This window comes from Leopardus geoffroyi, chromosome B1 (assembly GCF_018350155.1).
Source record: "Leopardus geoffroyi isolate Oge1 chromosome B1, O.geoffroyi_Oge1_pat1.0, whole genome shotgun sequence".
In the NCBI taxonomy this organism is placed as follows: Eukaryota; Metazoa; Chordata; class Mammalia; order Carnivora; family Felidae; genus Leopardus; species Leopardus geoffroyi.
The window spans coordinates 159639656-159665797 of record NC_059327.1 but is presented as its reverse complement, the minus strand read 5'-3'; the positions used below and the strand labels follow the sequence as shown (position 1 = coordinate 159665797).

Below are 26142 nucleotides of genomic sequence, written 5' to 3'. Positions count from 1 at the left end.
CGTCTTTTGAAATATATACAATGAACATGTATATGAGTGGTTCTCATGGTGTTTTTATATGGCTGTGATCTCTTTGTATGATACTCTAATGATTTTTATTTTTTCAGGGTGCAAAAAAGAGTGCTATTGGTCAACGCATTGTGGCAACGCTACCGTACATCAAGCAGGAAGTTCCCATCATTATTGTGTTCAGAGCATTAGGTTTTGTGTCTGACAGAGATATTTTAGAGCATATTATTTATGATTTTGAAGATCCAGAGATGATGGAAATGGTAATGTGAAAGCAAAATGTCTTTGTAGTGTTTTCTAAGAGGTTTGAAGTTACTGACTGTTGCTAATCTTAAAACAGTAGAAAGCTGCTCTGAAGAGTAATTTAGCTGTCAGAAATCCCATGCCATTTACTATTTAGCAAAAGCCTTCAGCCTGTCTTTCTTGACAATTCTGTGTAAAATAGTCATAAGAACTAGAGGCAGCCAACTAGAGGCAGCCAAAAGTTCACTGACAGCAGCAAGAGGAAACCATAGTAAGGAACATCAAAAAGCATCAGCTTGGTGCAGTTTAAAGAAGGAAAGTGAATAGTTGATACAACTTCTTTTTTAAAACTTTTTATTTTGAAATAATTTCAGATTTATAGAAAAATTACAACTCTTGTATATTCTTCATCCAGATTCACTAGTTTACCTTTGCTACATTGTGACCTTTGCTACATTTGTTTTAGCATTCTCTATCTATATAAACACATTATTTTTTTTCTGGATCATTTGAGAGTAAGTTTTGGGCATCATTTCCCTTTACTCCGAAATACTTCAGTGTGTATTTCCTAAGAACCAGGACATTAATTACATATTCATAATACATTTATCAAAATCAGAACCTTTAACTTAGGTACAGTACTGTTAAGCCATAGATCTTATTCAGGTTTTTGCCACTTGTCCTGATAATGTCCTTAATGCTTTTTTTTCCCCCCCGGTTCAGAATCCAGCCCAGGATGGTGCATTGCACGTCATTTTTAAGTGTCTTTAAGTCTCTTTAAATTTTTCCTTGTCTTTTTCTTCAGTGTTCCATAATATTGAAATTTTGGGGGAGGAGGATAGGCCAGTTATTTTGTAGAATTTCCCTCCATTTGGGCTTTTCTGGTATTTCCTCATGATTAGATTGAATTTATGCTTTTTTTGGCAGGAAAAATAATAGAAGTAATATTGTGTGCTTCCCAGGGCATTGCATCAGGAGTTTTGTGATGGAATTTTGTCCTGTTATTTGTAAACTCTACAGTGGTGTCTTACTTAGGTTCCTCTACTGTAAAGTTACTAAATTTGTTGGAAGATTCTTTGAGTCTAGATAAAGAACCATTTCCTTGTCATTGTTTTTCATTGATAATTCTTGTTTCAGTAGTAGTTGATATACTTAAAGTTGTTCTGAATTGTCCGGAGTCTTTAAGACTATAGAGAAAAAAGGTTAAATGGAGGCTACATAAATGTTGGTCACATAGTGAGATGGTGGAGTGAGTACATATTAGTTTTTAGAACATTGATGCAGTTTCATGAGAAAAATGGATTCTGGCTAGATTTTACTTTAACCTTTTATCAGTAGTCATATTAGTATAAAGTATAAAAGAAAAATACATGATTTTATCCAAAAGGCATCCCAAGTGGGGCGCCTGGGTGGTGCAGTCAGTTAAGCGTCCGTCTTCAGCCAGGTCACGATCTCGCGGTCCGTGAGTTCGAGCCCTGCGTCAGGCTCTGGGCTGATGGCTCAGAGCCTGGAGCCTGTTTCTGATTCTGTGTCTCCCTCTCTCTCTGCCCCTCCCCCGTTCATGCTCTGTCTCTCTCTGTCCCAAAAATAAATAAACGTTGGGAAAAAATAAATAAATAAATAAATAAATAAATAAATAAATAAATAAAAAAAACAAAAGGCATCCCAAGTGATTCAGACTGTATTCAAACTAGAATTTTCTTAGTAAAGTGAAACAGCTGATTGATATATATATATAATTTTTTTTTTTTTTTTTTTGAAAATTACTCTTTGTTCCTTTAGCTCTTTTGAAGCTTAGGCCAATTTTTACAGTCTGTGAGTCTAGCATTTACTGTGCAAAAGTGCTTTAATTCTTTATTCTGAAAATGATTGTTACTCCTTTTCCAAATCCAGATTAATCTTTTTTTTTTTTAATGTTTATTTTTGAAGGAAAGAGAGACAGAGCATGAGTGGGGGAGGGGCAGAGAGAGAGAGAGACAGACAGACAGACAGACAGAATCCAAAGCACGCTCCAGGCTCCGAGCTGTCAGCACAGAGCCTGATTCGGGGCTCGAACCCAGGAACTGTGAGATCATGACCCCAGCTGAAGTCGGTCACTTAACCGACTCAGCCACCCAGGCACCCCAAATCCAGATTAACCTTAACAATTTCAGAACAAGAATGACAATTTAAAAAGATCACTTTTTGGGGCGCCTGGGTGGCGCAGTCGGTTAAGCGTCCGACTTCAGCCAGGTCACGATCTCGCGGTCCGTGAGTTCGAGCCCCGCGTCAGGCTCTGGGCTGATGGCTCAGAGCCTGGAGCCTGTTTCCGATTCTGTGTCTCCCTCTCTCTCTGCCCCTCCCCCGTTCATGCTCTGTCTCTCTCTGTCCCAAAAATAAATAAATGTTGAAAAAAAAAAAAAATAAAAAAAATAAAAAGATCACTTTCGGGGCGCCTGGGTGGCGCAGTCGGTTAAGCGTCCGACTTCAGCCAGGTCACAATCTCGCGATCCGTGAGTTCGAGCCCCGCGTCGGGCTCTGGGCTGATGGCTTAGAGCCTGGAGCCTGTTTCCGATTCTGTGTCTCCCTCTCTCTCTGCCCCTCCCCCGTTCATGCTGTGTCTCTCTCTGTCCCAAAAATAAATAAACGTTGAAAAAAAAAAAATTAAAAAAAAAAAAAGATCACTTTCATTTACCATACGCTGACTGCTTTATGTTACCTTTTTCTGATCTTTGGTTCCATGATTGGAATTTGGATGTTTAAACTTAAGGATCAGTGTTAAATAGACATAGGAAGTCAAAGGCAGGAAAGGCATTTCAGTATATGTGATAGGATTAAAGGGTATTTACAGTGGCCAGAGTTACTCATTGTTACCCTTCATTCCTCATGCTCATTATTGTGTAAAATTGGAATTTTAGAATGTTAGAACTAGAGTGAAACCTAGAGATTATTTTATCTAGCCACTTTGTAGATGAGCAAACTGATTACATGGCTGCTCAGAGGCCACGGTTTACTTAATCGCAGGTATGAAATGTAGGTCTTTATAAAGTATTCTCCTTTAAAAAAAAAACTGAGTGGTTTTATTTATAGGTTAATAACCTCTTAAACCAAGGCTGAAAATAGCCTGGCACTTTTATGCATTTGTAATTTAGTAAATTTTAATTTTGACTATTAAAAGTTCTCTAATTTGGTATAAGGTGTTTAGAAGGAATTTTTGTTTTGCCATTTGTTAAAATGTAAAAACCAAAAACACAGTACTCTTTTATAATGGAATTATTTATATTTTTTAAGGAAGTAGAGTTGCCTGTGTTGATGAGATTTTGTCAAGAGATCTCTAGATCTTAAAAGTGTATTCAACTTACAAGATTTTGTGATTCCTTGGTTTTTCAAAAAAATATTTGCATATTCTGTTAGTACATAGGGATATTTAACATGTTACAAAGTAAAGTTATAGTTGACTTAAGGTGAAAATGACTCTTATTTGAATTGTCTGATAGGTGAAACCTTCTCTCGATGAAGCTTTTGTCATCCAAGAACAGAATGTTGCACTGAATTTCATTGGCTCAAGAGGGGCAAAGCCTGGTGTCACCAAAGAGAAAAGAATTAAATATGCAAAAGAAGTCTTACAAAAAGAAATGCTCCCTCATGTCGGTGTCAGTGATTTTTGTGAGACCAAAAAAGCTTATTTCTTGGGGTATGTTAAATACCGTTTTAAGTTTTTTGCCAAGATAGTTTTTCTTGAAGTTAAAAATATCGAAGGGGTGCCTAGGTGGCTCAAAGAGCATTAAAAAAATACCAGAATGGTGTTTTTAAATTTTTTAAAAAGCCAAAAGCCATATGTTTTCTTTTTCACTTCTTCTTTTTTTTAAAGGTACATGGTTCATCGGTTGCTTTTAGCAGCTTTGGGTAGAAGAGAATTAGATGACAGGGATCACTATGGAAACAAAAGATTGGATCTTGCTGGACCACTACTTGCATTCTTATTCAGAGGGTAAGGAATGAGAATGATAACAGTTACAAACAGAGAGATTTCACTTTAGATTTGTCATTGCACTGGTGGAAGTCCTAAACTGTCTTGGCATCTATATTGGGTATATATGAAGTTGGATACATTCTGTTTTCCACTTGCCCAGATTTTGTCCTACTTCGTGTCTGTGAATTTCAGGTTTGTAAGGGCAGGTTATTACTTGTATACATTTTCTTTATTTCTCTGGTAGCTTTATAAGTCATTTGCTAAGTACTGATGATGTTGGAATTTTTATTAGTCCTGCTTTTGCATTTTATAAAAACCCAAAAGCTGGAGGGAAATCTGTCAAAATATTAGCAGCCGTTGTCTCACAGTATTGATGTAATATGATTTTTATTTTATTCTTGCTATGTTTTTGTATTTTCTATACTTCCTGTAATGAACATATAACACTTTTATATTCAGAAAAGTTATTTTTAAAAGCAAAATCTGTAAGCAATACAAAAAAGATAATATTAGCACTATTTCTTCCTTCATGTTCTATTATTTAGTGTGTTGTAGAATAGTGATTTGTCAGCCTACTGTTTCACCCTACTAAGGAGTCTCTGACATTTTTCCCTAGTTGCTCACCTCATGTGTGTTTATGTACTGTGAGTACATTAGTGCTTTTTACATAAAAAGTAGTAACACTTCCCTCCCCCTACCCGAACTACTTTTCACCCCCGTGGGCAAAATTGTCCATATTGAGAATGCATGTTGTTGACCTTTACATATTTAAAATACCATTTTATTTGGCAGTATGTTTAAGAATTTGCTTAAAGAGGTGCGGATCTATGCACAGAAGTTTATTGATCGAGGAAAGGATTTTAACTTGGAGTTGGCAATTAAAACAAGGATTATATCTGATGGCCTAAAATATTCGTTAGCTACTGGAAACTGGGGTGACCAAAAGAAAGCTCATCAAGCCAGAGCTGGAGTATCTCAGGTAAGGACTGTAACTACAGGTTTGATAGGAAAATGTTGTGAGGCTAATAGATCCCTTCATTCATTAAATGTAAATTATTTTACTTTCTTTTTTTTTTCTCAGATGTAAAAGCACTGGGGGATATTGAATTATGAAAATGAAATTTTCCTTAAATTAGCTGTTAGCATTACTTAAGAGATTAAAGTTTTGGCTTGCAGCAAGGTAGTTAATAAGTTAGTGTACCTGCTAAGACATAAGATGGTCCATGTTAGTGAAATTTTTATATCTTAAAAGCTCCATATTAGAAGTTAACTAAAGTACAAAGTACAGTACAGTGTTGACCTGTGAACAGTGGGGGGTTAGGGACAGTAACTCTTGTGGGACTAATATCCTAGTGGTTGGAGGTGATCGTATATAAAACATTTATGTGGATATGTTAGAACTGTATATCACATATATGCCATCCCTGCTATGAGGGGCTCTTAAGTTATGGGATGAATGATATTATCTAGGGAAGGGATGGAGAAAGGAGGGATAGGGAGAGTTCGAGAGTCAGTTGATTATAGGTTAAAATGTGACTTTGCCTCATTCTAGTATTTGCTAAAAATGCGGTAGCATGAGTAACAAAAATGCCCAAACTACAAAGATTTGATATTGTTTTCTAGGTGTTAAACCGCCTGACGTTTGCATCTACTCTTTCTCACCTGCGTCGTTTAAATTCTCCTATTGGTAGAGATGGCAAGCTAGCAAAACCAAGACAATTGCATAATACATTGTGGGGAATGGTGTGTCCTGCTGAGACCCCAGAGGTAATACATTAGAATTTACGTTCAGGACAAAAAGTCTACCGATAATTATGTAGGGTATATAATTACTTTTAGAAGTAAGTAATTTGCTGTGCGGTTTTAGAATTAATGTTTTATTTATGATTTTGTTCTTAGAGTAAATCCTGAAATCAAATTGAAGGAAAAATGTTTATGGAAAGGAATTTTGATAGGTATGTTAAATCCATAGGAGTAATACTTTGTTTATTCGTAGGGCCATGCTGTAGGACTTGTGAAGAATTTAGCCCTGATGGCTTATATTTCAGTTGGATCTCAGCCTTCTCCAATTCTTGAATTTTTAGAAGAATGGAGTATGGAAAACTTAGAAGAAATATCTCCTGCAGCTATTGCTGAGTGTGTATAGACATGATTTCTTCTTTGAAACTATTGTTAATCTTTGGTTATTGCTTAGTATAGAGTTACTAACTGCAAAATGCTTTTGGTTTCACATTTTAGTGCAACCAAGATTTTTGTTAATGGCTGCTGGGTTGGAATACATAAAGATCCTGAACAACTTATGAACACCCTGAGGAAGTTGCGGCGACAGATGGACATCATTGTGTCTGAAGTGAGCCTTTAATTAAGAGTAGATGATTCTACAGGATTTCTAAACAAGGCATAAGACTAGTGACAATTTTCTTTACATTGGCATTTGTTTAACTGCTTTCTCTTGAATTATAGAGTACATTGTCCGAAGTCTAGGTGATGCTTTTTTAAAGTTTATTTTGAGAGAGACAGTGTGAGTGGTGGAGGGGCAGAGAGAGAGGGAGAGAGAATCCCAAACGGGTCCCACCCTGTCAGCACAGAGCCTGATGTGGGGCTCAAACCCACGGACTGTGAAACCATGACCCAAGCTGAAATCAAGAGTCGTATGCTTAACTGACTGAGCCACCCAGGTACCGCATAACTATGTTCTTTATTGAGAATTTCCCCCCAATTTTTGTTTTTTGGAGAGGGGCAGGTGGGGAGGGGTGGAGACAGGGAGTGAGAGAATCTTAAGCAGTGTGGAGCCCAATGAGAGGCTTGAGATCATGACCTGAGTCAAAATCGAGAGTCGCATGTTCTACTGACTGAGCCAGAAAGTGCCCTGCCTAAAATATCTTTTATAATTTCTGGGAATAGGGGCGCCTGGGTGGCTCAGTCGGTTAAGCATCCAACTTCTGCCCAGCTCATGGTCTCATGGTTCATGAGTTCGAGCCCTACAATGGACATGCTGCTGTCAGCATAGAGCCTGCCTTGGATCCTTTGTCCCCCTCTTTCTGTCCCTCCCCCACTGCACACTGTCTCTCAAAAATAAGTAGACATTAAAAAAAATAAAGTATGTTTTCTGGGAATATATTTTCTAGTGCTGCCCAGTAGAAATATCATGTGAGCTACCCATGGATATAGTAGCCATGTTAAAAAATTAGAAAATGAAAATAATTTTAATAATATATTTTATTTGACCTGTTCTATCCAAAGTACTATAATTTCAACATCTAATTAGTAGTTATGAGAAATTTTGTATCCTTTATTTTTATGTGGTACTTTTTTTTATTGAAGGGTAGTTGATGTACAGTATTGCATTAGTTTCAGGTGTATAACATATTGATTTGGCAGTTCTATACATTATGCTGTGCTCACCAGAAATGTAGCTACCATCTGTCATGTATAATAGCAATACGTGTTATCATAATGCTATTGACTATGTTCTCTGCACTGTACCACTTATTATCTGTTCATTCTATAACTGGAAGCTTATACTTCCTACTACTCCCCTTTACCCTTTTTTGCCCATCCTCCCAACTCCTTCCTGTCTGGTAACCACTAGTTTGTTTTCTGTGTTTATGGGTCTGTTTCTGCTTTGTTTATGTGGTACTCTTTGAAATCCACTGTGTAATTTATACACATTGTACACTGCAGCGTCTCTCTGTTCAGAATGGCCATATTTCAAGTGCTTAATAATGACATGTGGCTAATGTCTGCTGTATCGGACAGGTAAATTATAAGCCATTTGTCTGATTAGGTCAGTGTCAGAAGGTGGGCTTGTTTCCGAGAAAGTATGATAGATGCAAAATGATAATGGCTGGTTACTGAAAGGTTGCAGAGTGGTATGTAATTATCAGAGACAAAATAAATTGCTATCTCTAGTGTTTGTGATGACACAAATATATTTTCTTCATTTTGCTTTATCTTGCATGACAGTATTGCCAGATATTCAGCTTTATAATTACCAAGGTTAAATAATTATTCTTTATAAAATTTTAAATTATACTTAGGTTTTTAGTATATCGAACAATGATAAACTAAGATTTGTCCATTTTTTTAAAAGGTTTATTTATTTTGAGAGAGCATGCACATGCATGCAACCAGGTGAGGAGTAGAGAGAGGGGGAGAGAGGATCCCAAGCAGGCTTAGTGCTGACAGCGCAGAGCCTGATGTGGGGCTGGAACTCAGGAACCATGAGATCGTGACTTGAGCCAAAATTAGGAGGTGGATGCTTAACCGACTGAGCCACCCAGCTGCTGCAAGATTTGTCCATTTAAAAAAAAAAAAAAAAGATTTGTCCATTTTATTTGATAATTGTTTGCTCTAGAAATTTACTAGGAACTTTATTATATTTTTAGCTAAGTCTTAATGATACAGAGAAAAAGTTCATGAGACTGTTTTGTCTTTTTACATATAGGTTTCTATGATCAGAGATATTCGAGAGCGGGAGATTCGGATCTATACTGATGCAGGACGTATTTGTAGGCCACTTCTGATTGTAGAAAAACAAAAACTACTTCTAAAGAAGAGACATATTGATCAATTGAAAGAGAGAGAATATAACAACTACAGGTAAGAACATGCATGAGGAAAAAATTGAGATATAATTCGTATGCCATATAGTTCAGTGGTTTTTAGTATATTCCTGATTGTGCATCTATCACCACTAATTCTAGAATATTTCGTTGCCCCAAAAAGGCACTTTGTACAGTCACGTTTGTTTTTCTTAATTTTTATTATCAAGTAAAGAACTTGTAGCGTTTTGTTAAAGCATTAAAGTCTTTGTGACATGTTGAAGTCTGATAAGAAATAACTTACATAATAGAAATTGTATAACATGTAATATGAATAATAGCAAATAAATTTAATAAAAAGATGAATCCGCTTTAAAATTTATTTTTAAAAATATTTGAATGTATATTTTTTATTGTAAAAAAAGTCAATGTGTATAATAAAAATACATAAAAGCCCCTAATCCATACTCTCCTCTTAAAAAGTAACCCATACCCATACACCCATGTATTAGAACAAACCAAGACAAACTAATAGTGATATAGGATCATACTTTGTGTGTGTTGTTTATAGTAACTTGCTTTTTTTCACTATTAACAGTAATATACCTATTTTGGAACTCTTTCTGTATCCATACATATAGATAAAAGAATACCCTTTTTTTGTTTGTTTATATTTTAGAGCAGGGCAGTGGGGGGGGGGGCACGAGGAACAGAGGATCTGAAGCTGGCTCTGTGCTGGTAGTAGAGAGCCCACTGTGGGGCTCCAACTCAAACTGTGAGATCATGACTTGGGCCAAAGTCGGATGCTTAAGTAACTGAGCCACCACCTAGGTGCCCTGATATAGGAATACTCTTTATTAAGCAGGAAGCTTAGTTAAAATACTTCAATAGATAAGGAAATAAAGTGAATACTTCTTTTTCTTTTAAAGTTTATTTTATTTTTATTTTTTTAGAGAGAGTGCGAGCAGGGTAGAGGGGCAAAGGGAGAGAGAGAATGAATCCTAAGCAGGCTCCACACTTAGCACAGAGCCAGATGCAGGGTTTGATCCCATGACTCTGGGATCATGACCTGAGGTGAAATTGAGTTGGACACTCAACCGACTGAGCCAACCAGGCACTCCAAAGTGAATTCCTCTTTTTTAGTTGGCAGGATCTTGTGGCCAGTGGGGTAGTAGAATATATTGATACTCTGGAAGAAGAAACAGTGATGCTTGCAATGACTCCAGATGATTTACAGGAGAAAGAAGTAGCTTATTGTTCCACATATACACACTGCGAGATTCATCCATCAATGATTCTTGGTGTCTGTGCATCTATTATTCCCTTTCCTGATCATAACCAGGTTGGTAGCAGTTTTTTTAACTTCTGGTTTTTTGAGGTATTGGGGGAAGAAGAATACAACTTAGAGATTAATCTGTAGTTTTTCGTAAAGAAAAGTGTGTTGATGAAAAGGCTGTGAACTCATATGGAATCAGCATTTAATATGCTTTTTTTTGTTTGTTTCACTGTTAGCTATAATTATTCCAAATGGTTATGACTTCTCTTTCAGAAAAAAACATGACCTTTACCAGCCATATTTCTGATTTGTGTAGTACCCTGTAGAATCTGTTGCTTTAGAAGCATTAAATTTTCATTGATTCTGCTTTTCATTTCTACCTTTAGTCCCCTAGAAACACATACCAGTCTGCTATGGGTAAGCAGGCTATGGGAGTTTATATCACCAACTTCCATGTTCGTATGGATACACTGGCCCATGTTCTGTATTATCCTCAAAAACCACTTGTGACTACACGGTCTATGGAATATCTACGATTTAGAGAGCTGCCAGCAGGTATGTTCAGTTTTGTTTTTCAGTTTTTTTAAAATTTTTCTTATCAAAAAAAATTTTTTTAATGTTTATTTTTGAGACAGAGTGAGAGAAAGTGCATGAGGGGGAGGGTCAGGGGCGGGGGGTGGGGGTCAGTCACAGAATCTGAAGCAAGCTCCAGGCTCCGAGAGGTCAGCACAGAGCCTGACGTGGGCTGGAACTTACAAGTCATATGAGATCATGACCTGAGCCGAAGTAGGATGTGTAACCTACTGAGCCACCTAGGCGCCACTATTCTTTACCTTTTAAGATCCCTGTCATGCTTAAGTACTTTGAGTGCTTGGGAGGGTGAATAAAATAACTTATGACACAACCTCTTTTATCTCAAAATTTATAATGTGGTGGGAAACTTGAACACAAATAATAAAAGATAGATATGTGGAAAGTGTTACGATGAGGTACAGAATCCTTTGAAAGCACAGAGTGAAGGAAATGATTGATACCTGTTGGAAATCTGGAGCCAGTTTCATGGGGGAGGTGGCATTTTAGACTAGCGTATAGTTTGACAAAAGGGTATTTGAGAGGTGGGTTGAGGAAGGGCTTAGATGCATGAATGTATGAGATACGGAACAGTTAGTAGTCATGGCACTTTAGTATAACTAAAGTGTAAATGTATGGGAGTGAACTTTGGTCTCATAGTGTAGAGAGCAGGTTGAATTTTGAGAATGAAGACCCATCCAGCCTTTTGGAACAAGGAGATAATACAATTTGGGATTTATTTTGAGGGTTGGGGGTGGTGTGCCTGGGTGGCTCGGTTAAGCATCTGATTCTTGATCTCAGCTCAGGTCTTGATCTCAGGGTTGTGAGTTCAGACCCCGCATTGGCTCCACCGTGGGCATGGAGCTTACTTAAAAAGAAAAAAAAAATTTAAGAATATCATTCTGGCAGTTGATACAGATTACAATTAGATATGGTATTGGAAGAAGATAATTTAGAGGTTTTTGCAGTGGTCTGAGAATTGGTAAGGTCCTTAAGAAATGAAGAAGAGTAGGAGATGAGATGCCTAATGGAATACCCTTGATGGGACTTGGAAATATTATTGGACATATTGTTGGTGTTCGTGGCTTGGGTGATAAAGAAGAGAGGAGTACTATTAATAAGATTGGAAGCCCATTAGAAGGAAGATGTTTTAGAGGTAAGATAGTAAGTTCAGTTTTCAGCATGTTGATTTTGAGTTGCCGCTATAACGTGTAAGAAAAGATTTTCCAACAGTGAGTCGCAAATATGATTTGAAAGAAGCTCAGATCTGGAGCTGTGAAGTTTTTTATGTATTAGTGGTAATTATAGATTATGATGAAATTGCTAAAGGGAAATTCAGAGTGAAAATAAAGTCAGAGACAGCTTTAGACACCAGGAAAAGAATCAGAAGAGATTTGAGATGTAGCTGCTGCTAAGGAGAATCAGGAGTTAGCAGGAGATTTTTTGTTTTGAAGTTTATTAATTTATTTTGAGAGAATGTGAACAGGGTAGGGGCAGAGAGAGAGGGAGAGAGAGAATCCCAAGTGGGCTCCGGGCTGTGAGCATGGAGCCTGACATGGGGCTCGATCCTATAAACTGTGAGATGATGACCTGAGCTGAAATCAAGAGTTGAGCTACTCAGGTGCCGCTGCAAGAGGAGCGTCCTAAGGAGACTGGACAGCCGGCAAAATGGTGCAGAGAAGTCTAAAGGGCAGAAGAGTGTTGAATATTAAAGGAGACAGCATAATACTTTGGCATAATTGTTTTCTTACCTTATTATTAACAGGGTTTTGGCTTTAACTGTGGGTAACATTATTTAGTACAGTTTGCTTTGCAAGTAGTGGCCTTAAATTATTAACTATACTAGGGGTTTAGCATTTTGATAGCAAATTCTTACAGGTAAGAATGATTTATTTTCAAAGTCTTCCACAAGGGGTTACTCTTGTCTAGGAAAACAGTCTGTTAGGTTGTCTGCAAGTATGCTCGTATCTTTGGGGTATGCTTGTAGTGTTGTGCTTTCTTCAACATTTACATGATGATTTCTTTATGGCTAGAGAAGAAAAATAGGTAAAGGATTGGAGTTGAAATGTTCTTTTGGTACTGGTGTGAAGTGGTGAAGGCATGGGACTACAAGCCTTTCATTTTTTTTTTTGTTTTCTTTTAATGTTTATTTTTGAGAGAGAGAGTATGAGCGGGGGAGGGGCAGAGAGAGAAACACAGAGTCCAAAGCAGGCTCCAGGCTCTGAGCTGTCAACACAGAGCCTGATGCAGGGCTTGAGCTCATGAAACACGAGAGCATGACCTAAACTGAAGTCAGATGGCTAACCGACTGAGCCACCCAGGTGCCCCGGGACTACATGCCTTTCAATTCTGTTATTGCTTCATGCCTTAATCACATCTATTCTAAAAGCTAAATTTCGCCTGATCTCTCAAACTTGCCCATATAGATAAAGGCTGTAGGATGGAGGGAGCTGCCTCTTGGGCTCTAGTTGATACAGTGTATGTGGGTGATCCGGGATTGTTACAGAGGCAGAAAGTCTCACAAGGACCAAGACAGTTGAGAATCATAGACTATATCACCTGGAAGAAGAAAGGGGCATAGGTGGGCTCACCAAAATGTGAGGACATGCTGAGGAAGTCTTGCCTATTTCATGTTTCACAGATGTCATATATGTCCTACTACTGGCTTCCTCTGTAGTAGGATCATATCACATCTCCCAAGATCCTCAGATTTCTGCAAATTCTCCAGTTTTCAAACCCTCCTCTGCCTTCAGGAACCTGCATCTTTATGTATTTTCCTTATATTATGCTTCTTGATTATGTTTGAGACTTTGAATTCTTCCAGTTCTCCCAAAGAATCCACACAAAAGGATGGTGACCATGTGGGTGCTACTAAAGATTTCATAGGGGAATCATGTAGATTTCAGGAGGATTATTTGACTTTTCTGAAGACCTTGCCTGCTAATGGGGTTTTATCCACTGTCAGCTTCCTTGACACTGCCCTTTCCTTGGAGAATTTCATACTCCTTTCGTCCCAAGCAGAACATTTTAGCTTTTTCTGCTCCAAATTTATTTTTTTTATTTTTATTTTATATTTTTAAATGTTTATTATTTTTGAGAGAGAGAGAGAGAGACAAGACCGAGCATGCGCAGGGGAGGGGCAGAGAGAGGGGGACACAGAATCCGAAGCAGGCTCCAGGCTCTGAGCTGTCAGCACAGAGCCTGACACGGGGCTCAAACTCACGAACCTCAAACTCATGAACTGTGAGATCATGGCCTTAGCCGGCCAAAATCAACAGATACTTAACTGACTGAGCCCCCCAGGCACCCCTGCTCCAAATTTAAAGGTTCTCAGAAGAACAAATACCTTCTTATTAGAATGATTCTTCTTCCTTAGAGAGCAAAGTTATATTGAGCACAGTGTTTAGTGTTAACTTTTAAAAAAATTTTATTTTTAATTTTATTTTTTTGTTTAAGTGTTTATTTATTTTTGAGAGAGAGAGAGAGTGGGAGACACAGAATCCAAAGCAGGCTCTAGGCTCTGAGCTGTCAGCACAGAGTCCAATTTGGGGCTCGAACTCACAAACTATGAGATCATGATCTGAGCCGAAGTTGGACACCCAAGTGACTCAGCCACCCAGATGCCCCTAAAATTTACTTATTTTTGAGAGAGTGCAAGACAGAGCACGAGTGGGGGGAGGGGGGGGGCAGAGAGAGAGGGAGATTGAGAATCACAAGCAGGCTCTGCACCACCAGTACAAAGCCCAACATGGGGCTGGATCTCACAAACCGTGAAATTGTGTGACCTGAGCCAAAATCAACTTAGATGCTTAAGCAACTGAGCCACCTGGCGGCCCCAGTGTTAATCTTTTAAACAGGGTTTTATCTTAAAAACAATTTTTTTTTTTAATGTTTTATTTATCTTTGAGACAGAGACAGAGCATGAGCAGGGGAGGGGCAGAGAGAGAGAGGGAGACACAGAATCCGAAGCAGGCTCCAGGCTCTGAGCTGTCAGCACAGAGCCCAACGCGGGGCTCAAACTCACAAACCGCAAGATCATGACCTTAGCCGACGTCAGATGCTTAACCAACTGAGCCACCCAGGTGCCCCAGGGCTTTATGTTTTAAACAGGGCTTGCAACCTCAGATTCCTACAGCATTAGGCAGGATTGGTGAGTAAGTAAGTTAAAGGTTTGCCTGTCCACTGGGGTTAGCCCGTAGCTTCAGCTGTGGCTGTGATGTATATAAGTGGACCCAGTGATGCCCGATCTGATATTTCAAAAAACGTTTGAAATCTAAGCTTTTGAATTTACTTTTCAAAGCATTAGGAATGGATTCAAGTTAAAAACAAAACTCAGGAATCTGCTACCTTGGGCCAGGCGTGTTTAAGATAGCCAGCAGAAAGCTTTCTGTGGCATAGAAGCCAGAGCTTTTAAGGGGCAAATGTTGGTATTAGGGAGGAGGGCCTGCCCTTTGCATGCATCTCTCTCTCTAAATCTGTTTGTGCCTTCGATTGGGAATTACTGGGAATGAGAGACTTGGAGGAGAGGAGTGTGTCTTCAGTGTCCCAGACCCAGACCAGTAGCACCACCACCTCTTACGCTGCATCCTCCTTGTTAAAACTGCACCCCTGTCTGTATGCATAAAGGAGTAAATGAATGGTGTGCCTTCTCATGAGGGGTGGGTTGCTTTTTGAAAGTTGAATTTAGCTTTAGGGAAGCAAATATAAACATTTGATTCAGAATTCAGATAACCAGAACATTCAGTTATCTAGATTTAGTTGCTTTGTATTCTGTAGTCGTAGTCTTTTACTCCACATTTGAAATATTTAAATCAAGATATGTTAACTATAGCTTTAGAGTTGAATGTATTTTAATTTTTGGAAAATCTGATTCACATATATGTGCATTATGTTCATTGAAACCACCCACATTCAGCAGTCATTTCTTAGATTTCAGTCCTACTAGTTCATAGGGTGTTTTAAACTTTTGTCTTTTTAAGTACTTGTTATTTTCTTTACAGTCTCATCAAAAGTAGTTTGGGCAGCAGCAACTAAGAATAAGATTGTGGCGTGGAAGGTGGCCCCACGTTTTTGTTAGTATAGGGAAAGCAGAATGGTACTAGGTTCAAACTGCAAATCAGGAGACAAGGAGCTGGGACTTGAGTCTGTTGTTTACTAACTTTGGGAGCATGGATAAGTCATTTAAATGATGAGAATAGTAGTACCTCATTTATGGCACAGGGTTGCTGTGAAAATTGTGAAACTTGGTTTAGGGAAGCACTTTGTAAATTAAATAAATTTAATGTTTATTTTTGAGAGAGAGTGTAAGTGGAGGAGGGGCAGAGAGAGGGAGACAGAATCTGAAGTAGGCTCTAGGCTCTGGGCTGTCAGCACAGAGCCTGACACAGGGCTTGAACCCACGAATGGAGAGAGCATGACCTTAGCCAAAGTTTCACGCTTAACCGACTCTGAGCTACTCAGGCTTCCCAGGGATGCACTTTATAAATATGAGGTGACTTGTATGTGTAATCACCAATTATAAGATGGGTACATTGAGAATGACTACCTCTTTTTTTTTTTTTTTTTTAATTTTTTAATGTTTATTTTTGAGAGAGAGTGCAAGCAGGGGAGGAGCAGAGAGAGAGAGGGAGACACAGAATCTGAAGCAGGCTCCAGGCTCTGAGCTGTCAGCACAGAGCCTGATGTGGGGCTCGAACCCACAAACCGTGAGATCATGACCTGAGCCGAAGACAGACGCTTAACTGAATGAGACACCCAGGCGCCCATGACTACTCCTTTTTTAAAGTTTGTTTATTTTGAAAGAGCATGAGCAGGGGAGGGGCACAGAGAGGATTCTAAGGAGTGCTGTCAGCATGGAGCCCAATGTGGGGCTTGAAGCCATGAACTATGAGAGCATTATTTGAGCCGAAATCAAGAGTCCGATGCCTGACTGAGCCATCCAGATGCCCCAGGTTTTGCTTATTTTATTCATTAAGGCTTCAGAGTAGTTGCCTCATTTATTGCTATCCCAGGGGAAGTAGACTTTGACAGGTACTGCGGTGAAAAACATTTGTGGCAAATATGGTTACATAAAATTGCTTTAAAAGAAAGGGTCAGTGACTAGCCTCATCACTTCCTTCGGTCCCATATCAAACTTGAGTTGGCAGAGGCAAGTCTGGTTTCAAAATGGTGGTAAAACCCCTGTCTGATCGCCTCCAGCCCCACTCTAGCCATCACTACCAGGGGGAGGAAGGGCATGATCCACAGGAACCAGAGCAGTTGAGAAAACTGTTTATTGGTGGGTTGAGCTTTGATACTACATATGATTGTTTAAGAGAACATTTTGAAAAAATGGGGCACACTTACAGATTATATGGTTTTGAGGGACTCTGAAACAAAACGTTCCAGGGGTTTTGGTTTTGTGACTTATTTGTTGAAGAGGTGGATGCAGCAATGTGTCCTTGACCACACAAGGTTAATGGGTGTGTGGTGGAATCAAAGAGAGCTGTTTTTACAGAGGATTCTGTAAAGCTTGGTGTATTAAAGAAAATACAGAAGAATAACATGAGAGACTACTTTGAAAAGTAAGATTGGCAAGATTGAAACCACAGAAGTTATGGAAGACGGGCGGAGTGGAAAAAAGGATTTGCTTTTGTAATTTTTGATGATCATGATACAGTTGATAAAATTGTTGTTCAGAAATACTGCACTACTGGGGCGCCTGGGTGGCGCAGTCGGTTAAGCGTCCGACTTCAGCCAGGTCACGATCTCGCGGTCCGTGAGTTCGAGCCCCGCGTCGGGCTCTGGGCTGATGGCTCAGAGCCTGGAGCCTGTTTCCGATTCTGTGTCTCCCTCTCTCTCTGCCCCTCCCCCGTTCATGCTCTGTCTCTCTCTGTCCCAAAAATAAATAAAAACGTGGAAAAAAAAAATTTAAAAAAAAAAAAAAAAAAGAAATACTGCACTACTAATGGGCATAATTGTGAAGTGGTAAAGGCCCTTTCTAAACTAGAAATACAGTCTGCTGGATTGCAGAGAGGTTGTCGTGGAGGTGGATCTGGCAACTTTTTAGGTGGTGGGGGAAACTTTGGAGCTAGTGGTGACTTTGGCAATGGTGGAAACTTTGGTGGAAGAAAAGGTTCTGGTGGTGGAGATGATGGCAGCAGAGTTAGTTATAAAAGAGGTGAGGGTGACAACTACGACGGTGGTCCTGGTTATAGTCGTGGAGGAGGTTCTGGTGTTGGTGGACCAGGATATGGAAACCAAGGAGTTGGATGTTGTGGTGGTGGTGGTGTTGATGGTTACGATGAAAGAGGAAATTTCAGAGGTGGTAAATGTGGTGGTGGGAACTATAATGGTTTTGGAAATAGCAGTGGGCCACAGAAGTAAAATTATGGACCCACGAAATGGGGCAGTTTCAGTGGAATAAGCTTGGGCAGTCCCTGTGGTGGTGATTATGGATCTAGTGGTGGAAGTAAATGATGTGGTAGCAGAGAGTTATAAAAAAAAAAAAAAAAAAAAAACTCAGAAGAAAAGGGCTACAGTTCGTAGCAGGAGAGAGAGCAAGGAGTTACCAGGAAAGCTACAGGTTACTTTGAGATATTTGTCCCAAATGCATTAGAGGAACTGTAAAAATCTGCCACAGAAGGATCAATGATCCAGAGTGAGAAAAGTACTACAGCTTAAACAGGAAACTTTTCTTATTTAGGACTGTCCTAGCCACAGTTTGCAAAAAGTGCAGCTATTGCTTAATGCAGGGTAGTGTCAATTAGATGTACATTCCCATCCCGACTCCCTCTATTTTTAAAGATTTTATTTTTAAGTAATCTCTACACCCATTGTGGGGCTCGAACTCATGACCCTGAGATCAAGAGTCGCATGCTCTACTGATTGAGCCAGCCAGGCATCCCTGGATGTACATTTCTGAGGTCTTTTATCTGTTGTAGCTTTGTCTTTGTTGTTGTTGTTGTTTTCTTTTTTTCTTTACGTCTGGTGTATTGCCCTATAAATTGTGGTAGTGGTACCAGGAATAAAAAATTAAGGAATTTTTAACTTTTCAAAAAAAAATAAAAGGAATAATTTTTCTTTGTTTCCTATATGATACTTAAATGTATGCTTTTACATGCACTACAGGTATCAACTCCATTGTGGCGATTGCATCTTACACTGGATATAATCAAGAAGACTCTGTTATAATGAATCGTTCAGCTGTAGACAGAGGCTTTTTCAGGTCAGCTATTTACAACAGTTGTCAAAACATTAATATTTTAATCAAAAAAAGTTTTGTTTTGTTTTTTTTTAAATTTTTTTTTTCAACGTTTATTTATTTTTTTTTTGGGACAGAGAGAGACAGAGCATGAATGGGGGAGGGGCAGAGAGAGAGGGAGACACAGAATCGGAAACAGGCTCCAGGCTCTGAGCCATCAGCCCAGAGCCTGACGCGGGGCTCGAACTCACGGACCGCGAGATGGTGACCTGGCTGAAGTCGGACGCTTAACCGACTGCACCACCCAGACGCCCCAAAAAAAGTTTTTTAAAAACAAGTTTGGCTTATGTATCCAAACTTTTTGGTGGTTTTGAAGATCAGGCTAGAAGAGATTTTGATCTGACTTGACAGCAGAGAAATTTTTCTGTTAAGATATTTAATCTTTTGCCTCAATTCATGATGCTTTGTGGATATTTGGCAGACACATACTGTTGTGTGGATGCCTATATAGAGTATAGTGTGAAATCATTGCCTGACTCCAGAAAACAGGAGGCCTGGTTGATGGTCATGAGTGACTGAAGACACTATTTCTTGTGTCTCAGGATTTTCAGATGTTGATATGTTGAGGCCCCCACTTCCCACACTCTTTTTTGGTAAGCAAAGACATCTTTGCATTTAGATAATACAGAAACGTCTAAAGAAATAAAAATAAACCTGTAATCTTAGGATCCATAAATAACTATTAAAATTATAGTGTGTTTTTTTTTTCAATCTTTTTTTTTTTTTTATCATGCTTCAGTTATTTTATTGGCAAATAATCTCAAATGCATGGCATATGAAGATTGGTTAAAAACTGGGAATTTAGAAGATGGATTTTTTTCTGTTTAGTTTTAGAGGATAGCACTAGGATCAGAGGGTAGACGGTAGACATGATAGCCAAATATCATAAACTTCTGACTAGAAATATTGGAGCAGATCCTGTGTGACCATCTCTGAGGGACATTATGGAAGGGATTCTTATTTCAGATAGGAGGTTGGATTTAGTGACCTTTCTCACATATAATCCAGCCATGTTAAGATTATGGGTCAAATGGTACATGTGTGGCCCATGTAACAGTAGTTAGGACTTAACTTTGACCCTTAATACAGTTAACTCTTGTCCTAGATTCATGGTTTAAATTGTCTCCCAAATAACAATTAAGTAAAAATTATTGGTTATGTTCTAAGTCCTTTTATAAAAGGAAAGTAGAAATTACCTTTATAACCATGTGTTTTAGGTCTGTTTTCTATCGATCATATAAAGAACAGGAATCTAAAAAAGGATTTGATCAAGAAGAAGTTTTTGAGAAGCCAACCCGTGAAACATGCCAAGGTAAGTGATACTGATGTTTAAATTATGGAATTTTATTTATTTTTAAAATTTTATTGTTTTTTTAATGTTTATTTTTGAGAGAGGGAGAGACAGTGGGAGTGGGGGAAGGAACAGAGAGAGGGAGACACAGAATCCGAAGCAGGCTTCAGGGTCTGAGCTGTCAGCACAAAGCCCAGTGTGGGGTTTGAACTCACAAACTGTGAGATGACCTGAGCCAAAGTTGGACACTTAACTGACTGAGCCACCCAGGCGCCCCTAAATTATGGAATTTAAAGTTAGTTAACTTTACCATTGCTTTCCTGAATAATTTTTCTTCTCCCTTCCTCCAACCTCCCACCACATGAGAATATGTTTTCATGTTATTCTTAGAACTCTTATATAAGAAAATATGTGTGTTTGCTAAAAGTCTTTGCATGTAAGAGCTGGCTTGTTATAGTTCTTCCACCCTGGTAGATCCTGCATTGAAGAGGGTATTTAGGAGATTAGAGAGGTCATATAATTTCATGTAATACGCTACAGTCCCATTCTTACTTGTACTGTGAACTGTCCGTCAGTTTTATGTGTTTGCATGGGAACTCCCTCTCCTCTCCACATTGTAGTGTGACTACATTTGTGTAATCACAATATTTGTGTACATTTAACAGACAAATGAGAGGACACCTAGCACTTTTTGTTTCTTCTAGAAAACTCAAACTTATTTTCTAGTTATTTTCACAGATACTTAAAAACTGTGTATGCAGTGGAATGGATGGGATGTCCCAGGGAAATGGGGCATCTCTGCCACAGTTTTGACTTCTAATGGTATTGTGTGAAGTAAAATGTGTTATATATTTTTTTTTTTTAACTTTTTTTTTTTTTCAACGTTTATTTATTTTTTGGGACAGAGAGAGACAGAGCATGAACGGGGGAGGGGCAGAGAGAGAGGGAGACACAGAATCGGAAACAGGCTCCAGGCTCTGAGCCATCAGCCCAGAGCTCGACGCGGGGCTCGAACTCACGGACCGCGAGATCGTGACCTGGGTGAAGTCGGACGCTTAACCGACTGCGCCACCCATGCGCCCCTATTTTTTAAAATTTTCTTTTTTTTTTCAACGTTTATTTATTTTTGGGACAGAGAGAGACAGAGCATGAACGGGGGAGGGGCAGAGAGAGAGGGAGACACAGAATCAGAAACATGCTCCAGGCTCTGAGCCATCAGCCCAGAGCCTGACGCGGGGCTCGAACTCACGGACCGCGAGATCGTGACCTGGCTGAAGTCGGACGCTTAACCGACTGCGCCACCCAGGCGCCCCTGGCGCCCCTATTTTTTAAATCATCTATTATTCCATTCCCGTGGGTGGTTCTGTGTAGTAATGAATTGATGTCCATCGAAATTAAGATTTCCACAAGATGAAATTAAAAGTTTCTGTGGGAGGATGTGTGTTAGAGGCATAGTCTTTTCTCCTTGATATTCCTTTTCATGTAAAAAAGAGATCAGAACATGGCAACACCCTTATCCAAAGTCACCCAGCAAATAGTCTGATTTTCCAGTGCTCAGTCCAGTGCTTCTTTTAAAAAATTCATGGTGTTAAAGATTCCTGTGAACTTCCCTCTGACTTGGAAATGATTTATGTATTTGGTTTTTAATCTTTTAGAGGGATTATGTGACATTGTAAATACTTTTCTATATAGTAGTACCATTTCAGAAAATTCCTTATCTGTTTCTTCATAGGTATGAGGCATGCCATTTATGACAAGCTGGATGATGATGGTTTGATAGCTCCTGGAGTCCGTGTGTCAGGAGATGATGTTATTATAGGCAAAACAGTCACCTTGCCTGAAAATGAAGATGAATTGGAGGGCACTAATCGACGCTATACCAAGAGAGATTGTAGCACATTTCTTAGAACTAGTGAGACGGGAATTGTGGATCAGGTTATGGTAACTCTCAATCAGGAAGGATATAAGTTTTGTAAAATAAGGGTGAGTATAGCTTTGTCATATTTGTATGTTTATGAAGAGCTGTTTATAAAAAGTAAACCAGTTTGAACTAACCTCTTTTTGTATGAATTCAGGTCCGCTCTGTTAGAATTCCACAGATTGGAGACAAATTTGCTAGTCGACATGGTCAAAAGGGTACTTGTGGTATTCAGTATAGACAAGAGGTGGGTGTCTTTTATCTCCCTCACCCCCACCCAAAGTTCTGTTTAACATTTTATTAAAATTTGCTTTAATTTAAAAGTATAAAGGTGATAAAGGCTTGACTTTTTAGTGTTGAATAAGTATATGAAGATACCATGTTGAGCACAGTTGTGGACGTAGAAAACTTCAAGGGTGGGGGCCAGTTCTAGTTTTATAGCTAAGAGAGTTAAGTTTGTCTCCTTTTAAAAATTCCTTTATAGGATATGCCTTTCACCTGTGAAGGTATCACCCCTGATATCATCATAAATCCCCATGCCATCCCCTCTCGTATGACTATTGGTCACTTGATTGAATGTCTTCAAGGGAAGGTAAGAGATTTTCTTTAAAAATATATACTCCAAACTAATGTTTCTTCCAAAATGATGATATGTGATTTCTGTCATATTTGAGTTTGGGGTTCTTTGTTGGAAAAAGCTAGTATGATACTTATTTTCCTGTTTTTAAATTGGTTATGATTTTCCCCCCCTGGCAAAAATTTGTGAAGTTTTGGTTATGTCAGAATTTTTGTAAAATTTACTACATCCAACCTCTACATACATACATGGTTATCCTTTAGACTGGTTCTTTTCTATAGATGAAGAGTTAATTCATTGGTGGTTAGTTCAGTATGCACTTAATAATTTTATAGCTATATTACTAGCTATAAAGTTTTCTAAATTTAAGTATCTTGTTAAGGTGGAATGGCTAATCGTAACCCTAACCCTAACATGCGTGACTTGTTTTAGGGCATTAAAATGTCATTTTCTTGGAGCCATAGGTGGGAGTCTCATTCTTTTTGTGTCTGGTCTCAGGGATAGCTTCCTTTTTGAAGGCTTATAATGGAATTAGTTTAATCTTTTTGGTAGATTAGTTTGTTATAAATACTATTTCATGTAAGATATTAATAAAATGAAACTTATAGTATTACAGCTTTATATAACATAGATTTTTAAATTCAAAATCTTACCTGTATAGAAAGGATTTAAATTGAATATATTTTTATTAATGAAAGTCTCCTTCTAAGAGGAGACTAAAGGATGCAGCCTTTTAAAGACTTTTTTTTTGTTTTTTAAAGGTATCAGCTAACAAAGGTGAAATTGGTGATGCCACTCCATTTAATGATGCTGTTAATGTGCAGAAGATTTCTAATCTATTATCTGATTATGGCTACCATCTCAGAGGAAATGAGGTACGTTTGCTCTTTAGTAGTTATGTCTGTTCTGTTTTGTATGTGTGTACTTTCATTCTTAAAGATCAACCCTTTTATTGAAGTATGACACATACTTTATATACACAAATCATTAATGTGCAGCTTGGTGAATTTATTTTACACAAAGTGAACACACCTTGTGTGACTGGCACCCAGATCTTGAAAAGAAAATTACCAGTACCCTTTTAGTCCTAGATACCCTCTCATGTCTCCTTCCAGTTTCTACTACCTTCCCACCCAACCCCAAGGTAAACATTCTCTTGACTTTTTATTAGTTTTGTCTTTTGATTTTCATATAAATGAAATCATACAGTATGTGCATGTATATTTAGTATTTTAAGTCTGTACTTCAAAATTTGTTTCAGGTCCTGTACAATGGGTTCACTGGTCGAAAAATCACATCACAAATTTTTATTGGTCCTACATATTACCAGCGTTTGAAGCATATGGTGGATGATAAGATTCATTCTCGTGCCAGGGGACCTATTCAGATCCTTAATAGACAACCCATGGAGGGTAGATCTCGGTAAGAGAGCTGCATCACCATCATTGTTATTATTTATTTATTTTAAAAAAATGTTTATTTTTAAGAGTGGGGTTGGGGGAGAGAGACAGAGAGGGGGGTTGGGACAGAGAGAGAGAGAGAGAGAGAGAGAGAGAGAGAGAGAGAGAGAGAGAGACCATGAACCCCAAGCAGGCCTTGTATGAGGGGCTTGAACTGGTGAATGGTGAGATCGTGACCTGATCCAAAATCAAGAGTCAGATGCTTAACCAACTGAGCCACCCAGGTTCTCCCATCGTTATTATTTTTAAAAAAAATTATTTTGAGAGAGACAGTGCAAGTTGGGGAGGGGCAGAGAGAGGGAGAATCTCAAGCGGGCTCCGCACTGTCAGGGCAGAGCCCACACTGTCAACGCAGAGCCAGATGCAGGGCTTGAGTATTAATTAGCCTTTTTAAATGAAAACTGTCACTTACAAAAATAGACACAATGGTATAATGAAACCCCCATGTGCCTGTCTCTCCACTTCCATAATTAACAGTGGGACTTGTTACGTTCATCTCCCCATTCCTACCAACTCCTGATTATTTTTAAGCAAAGTCCAGATACCAATTTTTTCTGTAAATGTAGTTTAGCATAGATTTACAAAAGAGTGGTTCTCAAATTTCTTGGTTCCAGGACCTCAAAGAACTTTTAAGTTGTATTTATTGATGTTAATCATGTTAGAAGTTAAAACTAAGACTTAGAGGGGCGCCTGGGTGGCTCAGTTGGTTGAGTGTCCGACTTCAGCTCAGGTCACGATCTCGCGGTCTGTGAGTTCGAGCCCCGCATCGGGCTCTGGGCTGATGGCTCAGAGCCTGGAGCCTGCTTCCGATTCTGTGTCTCCCTCTCTCTCTGCCCCTCCCCCTTTCATGCTTTGTCTCTGTCTCAAAAATAAATAAACGTTAAAAAAAAAAAAATTAAAAAAAAAAAAAAAAACTAAGACTTAGAATATTTATTAAAAAATAACACTAATAAGCCCACTACATATTAACAGATAACATTTAAAATTTTTTTAATTTTTTAAGTATTTGAGAGAAAGAGCATTTACATTTGCACATGTGCATGTAGGGGAAGGGCAGAGAGAGGCAGAGAGAATCCTAAGCAGGTTTCTTTTTTTTTTTTTTTTTTTTTTTTTATTTAATTTTTTTTTTTTTTAATTTTTTTTTTCAACGTTTATTTATTTTTGGGACAGAGAGAGACAGAGCATGAACAGGGGAGGGTCAGAGAGAGAGGGAGACACAGAATCGGAAACAGGCTCCAGGCTCTGAGCCATCAGCCCAGAGCCCGACGCGGGGCTCGAACTCCCGGACCGCGAGATCGTGACCTGGCTGAAGTCGGACGCTTAACCGACTGCGCCACCCAGGCGCCCTAAGCAGGTTTCATGCTGTTAGTGCAGAGCCTGACATGAGGCTCAGTCTCACGAACCGTGAGATCATGACCTGAGCGGATATCAAGGGTCAGATGCGCAACCAATTGAGCCGCCCAGGTGCCCCCAACAAATAACGTTTTTAATGGAAAATATATTTTCCAAATAAATTTAGTAATGAGTGACATTGGTTTACCTTTCTGCAAATCTTTTTAATGAGCTGATTTGCTAGAAGACAGCAGGATTCTTCTGTCTGCTTCTGCATTCAGTTCACTGCAGTATTTTATTTTTTATATTTAAGTATACAAGGAAAATCCTACTTCCCATAGATACGTGGTTGGAAAAGGGAGGAATATTTTAATAACATTTTCAGGTGACTTTGGATATTATGTTTTGATGCTACACCAAAATGAAAAGTTGTAGTTTCTTAAAGGCTAGTTGTAATGTAGAAGCCAACTCAGTGAATCTTTTGTATTCATTATATTAAAATCCACTGGCTTGTCTTGCACTTTGAATGTATCTTTCACACATGTGTAATTTTGTAGCACCATAATTGGCTGTTTGGAAAATACTGGCACATGTTGACATATTTATCCAAAAATAGTTCACATTTGTAGTGGCTTCACCAGTGTTATCAGAAGTCTTTTATTGGGACACTATTAAAGCCATAATGTTGAATAGAGGTTTTCTAAAATTCTAATTTTTGACTGAAAGAT

The 26142-nt window shown here is 38.7% G+C and overlaps 1 protein-coding gene and 1 pseudogene across 2 annotated transcripts in view; both read left to right on the top strand.

Annotated features, from left to right (window-relative positions):
- Positions 1–26142, top strand: part of POLR2B (RNA polymerase II subunit B) — a 44003-nt gene that overhangs the window by 14820 nt on the left and 3041 nt on the right. For both annotated transcript variants that reach the window (XM_045473931.1, XM_045473930.1), the window contains exons 8-24: positions 108–272; positions 3729–3925; positions 4103–4222; positions 4997–5183; positions 5828–5971; positions 6201–6340; positions 6443–6554; positions 8652–8806; positions 9892–10090; positions 10411–10579; positions 18704–18800; positions 20054–20148; positions 21860–22110; positions 22203–22292; positions 22530–22637; positions 23384–23497; positions 23884–24044. In XM_045473931.1, coding sequence (XP_045329887.1) covers positions 108–272; positions 3729–3925; positions 4103–4222; positions 4997–5183; positions 5828–5971; positions 6201–6340; positions 6443–6554; positions 8652–8806; positions 9892–10090; positions 10411–10579; positions 18704–18800; positions 20054–20148; positions 21860–22110; positions 22203–22292; positions 22530–22637; positions 23384–23497; positions 23884–24044 — 2504 coding nt within the window. The remainder of the gene's footprint in view (positions 1–107; positions 273–3728; positions 3926–4102; positions 4223–4996; positions 5184–5827; positions 5972–6200; positions 6341–6442; positions 6555–8651; positions 8807–9891; positions 10091–10410; positions 10580–18703; positions 18801–20053; positions 20149–21859; positions 22111–22202; positions 22293–22529; positions 22638–23383; positions 23498–23883; positions 24045–26142) is intronic.
- LOC123595945 lies at positions 16467–18460 on the top strand (annotated as a pseudogene).